Source organism: Parasteatoda tepidariorum, chromosome 7 (genome assembly GCF_043381705.1).
Source record: "Parasteatoda tepidariorum isolate YZ-2023 chromosome 7, CAS_Ptep_4.0, whole genome shotgun sequence".
Taxonomy (NCBI): domain Eukaryota; kingdom Metazoa; phylum Arthropoda; class Arachnida; order Araneae; family Theridiidae; genus Parasteatoda; species Parasteatoda tepidariorum.
In genome coordinates, this window is record NC_092210.1 from 15,245,118 (window position 1) to 15,248,464 (window position 3,347).

At 31.4% G+C, this 3,347-nt stretch overlaps 1 protein-coding gene across 1 annotated transcript; it reads right to left on the reverse strand.

Annotated features, from left to right (window-relative positions):
* Positions 1 to 1,156: 1,156 nt before the first annotated feature.
* LOC139426039 (uncharacterized) lies at positions 1,157 to 1,630 on the reverse strand. The gene has a single exon (XM_071183482.1). It carries the CDS (start codon positions 1,628 to 1,630, stop codon positions 1,157 to 1,159), a length of 474 nt encoding a protein of 157 aa, XP_071039583.1.
* Between the last annotated feature and the right edge of the window lie 1,717 nt (positions 1,631 to 3,347).

The following is a 3,347-nucleotide window of genomic DNA, read 5'->3' on the forward strand; positions in this document are numbered from 1 at the left end:
CGCCAAAAGGGCGGAGGGATAAAATGCTAAATATACACTCAGATATCTTTATTAAATTTCCACAAATAGATCAGTTTGGTCGAAAAGACAGAAAAAATTCTGTTAACTTTTTTCAATGGGGAAATATCAGGAAAAAATCATAGACAAGAAAAAGGAATTAATTTGAGTTAGTTCAATATGTTTTTTCCAAAACAGTTTGTCTTGTTTCCAGTTTTTATTTCAGAAAATTATTTAGTTTCAACTCTAATAGCAAGTATGAGCATAATACTACGTAAAATATGTTTCATGAAAATTCTGCGTCAAAGGGTTAATGGATTTTTAAAAAAAATCACAACTCGCATTAAGTCTAAACACAGATAATTTTCCAGTTCCTTTTCAAAGTTTAATCAAGGCAAGAGAATAGAAGAAAATTAGAAATTCTCAAAAACTTTTTTTAAAAAAGATTTTCAGTTCTTAACAGCTTTAATTTAGTAAGTAAAAACTCCATAGTACAGGTAATTTTCGTTTACTTGAGCGTAAAAACCTTCTTCGGATAATGAAAGTTCTTAAATCCATTGAGCAAGAGCGGCAAGAATTCAACCCCAGCCTCTTACATTGTTTGGCGAGAGATGAAACTTTCATGTAAGCGTAACGGTTTTTCCTCGCCCAAAAGCTCCCCGAAAAACAAAACTTAAATGCAGATTTTTAAAGTGGATTCACTTTAAAACAAGTATTTGATCAAGGAAAATAAAAAAGTTTAAAAAAGAAGGTAAGTAAAGATAAGGAAACAGCAACTATTTTTGGAGAATCCGTAAAGTCCTTATCTGGCATTAGGGTAGAATTTTTCATCAGGTAGAAATCATGTCATCCTTAAATATTAAGGTGTAAGTCCTTTATTTTCTCTGGTCCGAAAGTGTTAGCGGCTTACGAGGGCTGAAGCTTGGAATAGGAATCATCTTAAGATAAGAAAGGGACCGCTTACATATTATAAAAAGTAAAATTATGATTTAAAGTAATTGTGATTGTGTTTTCTTAAAATAAATATACAGTCAAACCTCGATATCTCGAACTTGATGGGAGAGGAGAAAATATTCGAGATACCGAAAATTCGAATTATCGAAAATCGCATGTTATCGATGGTAGAATAAAGAAAAATGCTCTTTACATACCTTATTTACTATTCCATATTTATTCTAAAAACAGTTTTCACACTTTCATTTAAAAAAGATTCAATTGCTGTTTGCTTTAGAGATGTGTTAGAAAGTTTGTCTATAACACTTTCTAAGTGGACCATAGCTTTAAATGTCTCCTCTGACATATTCGGCTGCCTCTCAATAAATCTCCTTACAGTGTCCACTGCAGAAAGAGCTTGTTTGTTAGTAACATTGGGCGGTAAATCTTCGATTTCCTCGTCCTCTTCTTCCAATAGTTCACAAGAAGCTATCGTTTGAGCGATGGTATCATTGTCATCACACCGAGCACACACTGTTACTGCATCATCTACGTTTACTAAGTCATGAAATTCCATGTCATCAAGTTTCATGAGTCCGGTCAATCTGTCCCAATAATTTTCGGTGTAGTTTTTAGTAGAATTAAAGATATTGATTGTTTGACTACTTTCGTGATCTTTAATGCATCTTCTTGAAGCCATTCATTATCGTAGAGGAAGGCACATCATTCCATGCCACTGACGTCTTTATGTCCATTTTTTTAAAGTTTATTATTATGTGAATTGGTTTTCTATTTTTAAATTTTTTTATTTTTTTGGAATAGATTTTTATTTTCAGAAAAAAAAATCTACACTATTTAAGGAGAAAAAAAATTCAAGTTATCAAGAGATTCGGAAAAAAAATTCGTGAAATCAAGTTTTTTTTAACATTGAGTGTACAGGAAATTTGAAGGGAATTTTTCTCCCTTCGAGATATCGAGAAGTTCGTGAAATCGAGGTTCAGGTTAGCGAGGTTTGAATGTGTATATATATATATATATATATATATATATTTTTTAAAAATCAAAATTTAACTGACAATATTTAACANTATATATATATATATGTGATTCCACGAAAAGTGATCCTTATTGACGAAATATTCAAAATTATCGTGAAGTCAAAAATGAAAAAATTTTGGAATCCTGTAAATGTAAATTTTCTAATAATTAATATGTTTCTTACAATTATAAAAAATTCTTAGTTAAATTCTAACAAAGGAAGTATAATATAACATGTTTTCTACATATTTTTTTTCCTTAATTGTTAAATCCTAACATTTAGAGAACTTTTTGCTAACTATGTTTACTGTTTAATAAATAGAGAGTGAGCTTATTTCTTCCTTTTACAACTTTCGTTGCATACAACTATTCTTTTTTTTCTTATTAAATATTTATTAAAAATAATTTTTTTCGCTTTGTTCATCAACGCCGGAGATGGTTTCGCAATCATTTTTGCCACTTATTGTCTATAAGCAGTGTGTTACACTAAAACTAAAACTTATTTACTTAAAATAGCCAAACATTTTATGTTGCAATACTATATTTGGCTCACAGATTTAGTTATATTTATAGTAACGGTCCAAATTCTTGAATCGAGGTTGATTCAAATTGATGGAAACTTGATCTGTTAGGAGCTTGGATCGTGTGAGCGATCATCCAAGTTCTTGGTCCAATGTCTTGGATCATAGTAGAGCATGCTCTACTTTTCAACCAATTCTTTTCCCTCTTTAATGAATCAGCTTCTAAAGTTTACGACGTGAGCTAGCTGGCTTTAAATTATTTTATTTTTATGTCCGTTTTCAAATATTCTAGTCTAAATAAAATAATCTGTTAGGATCCATTTGTGTCATGATTATATTTGATTTTATTTCGTAATTTTACTTTCATGTAATGTGCATTCATGTCAGAAGGTTTCGGGCTCGAATCCTGGACAGGGCATGGATGTTCTTTCATTCTCCTCTCTGTACTGTTTGTCTTTCTTACTGTGGGAGAACGATGGCCCACCTAATATGGTGCCCCCGAAAGAGATTGTCAACAAATCTACCTTTCAATTACCCGAATGGCGAATGTCAATATCCGGGTAGACATATTAGAAAGAAACCATAATGTAAGTAAGATTTTTATTTTCTTGAATAAGAACAAAACGCATGAGCAGGTTTTTTATCTGTCCAATCAGTGACATTGAATCATGACATTGATAATGAATCATCCAACTTCTTGGGCCGGGAAACTTTTCCAAATAAAAAGGCCTTCTTGAATGAAAAGGCCTTAAGACAAGGCGGTCAATATAATGGACGGTATTTCGTACAATTTCATTTTAAGACTTTTCCTTTCTTAAGCTTTTGCAAAGCGATTGCTATGTAAATATACAATTGGAA

Bases quoted from the DNA above. Each gene is read 5' to 3' on its own strand.
- LOC139426039 (XM_071183482.1), bottom strand. From the start codon at position 1,630: ATGGCTTCAAGAAGATGCATTAAAGATCACGAAAGTAGTCAAACAATC.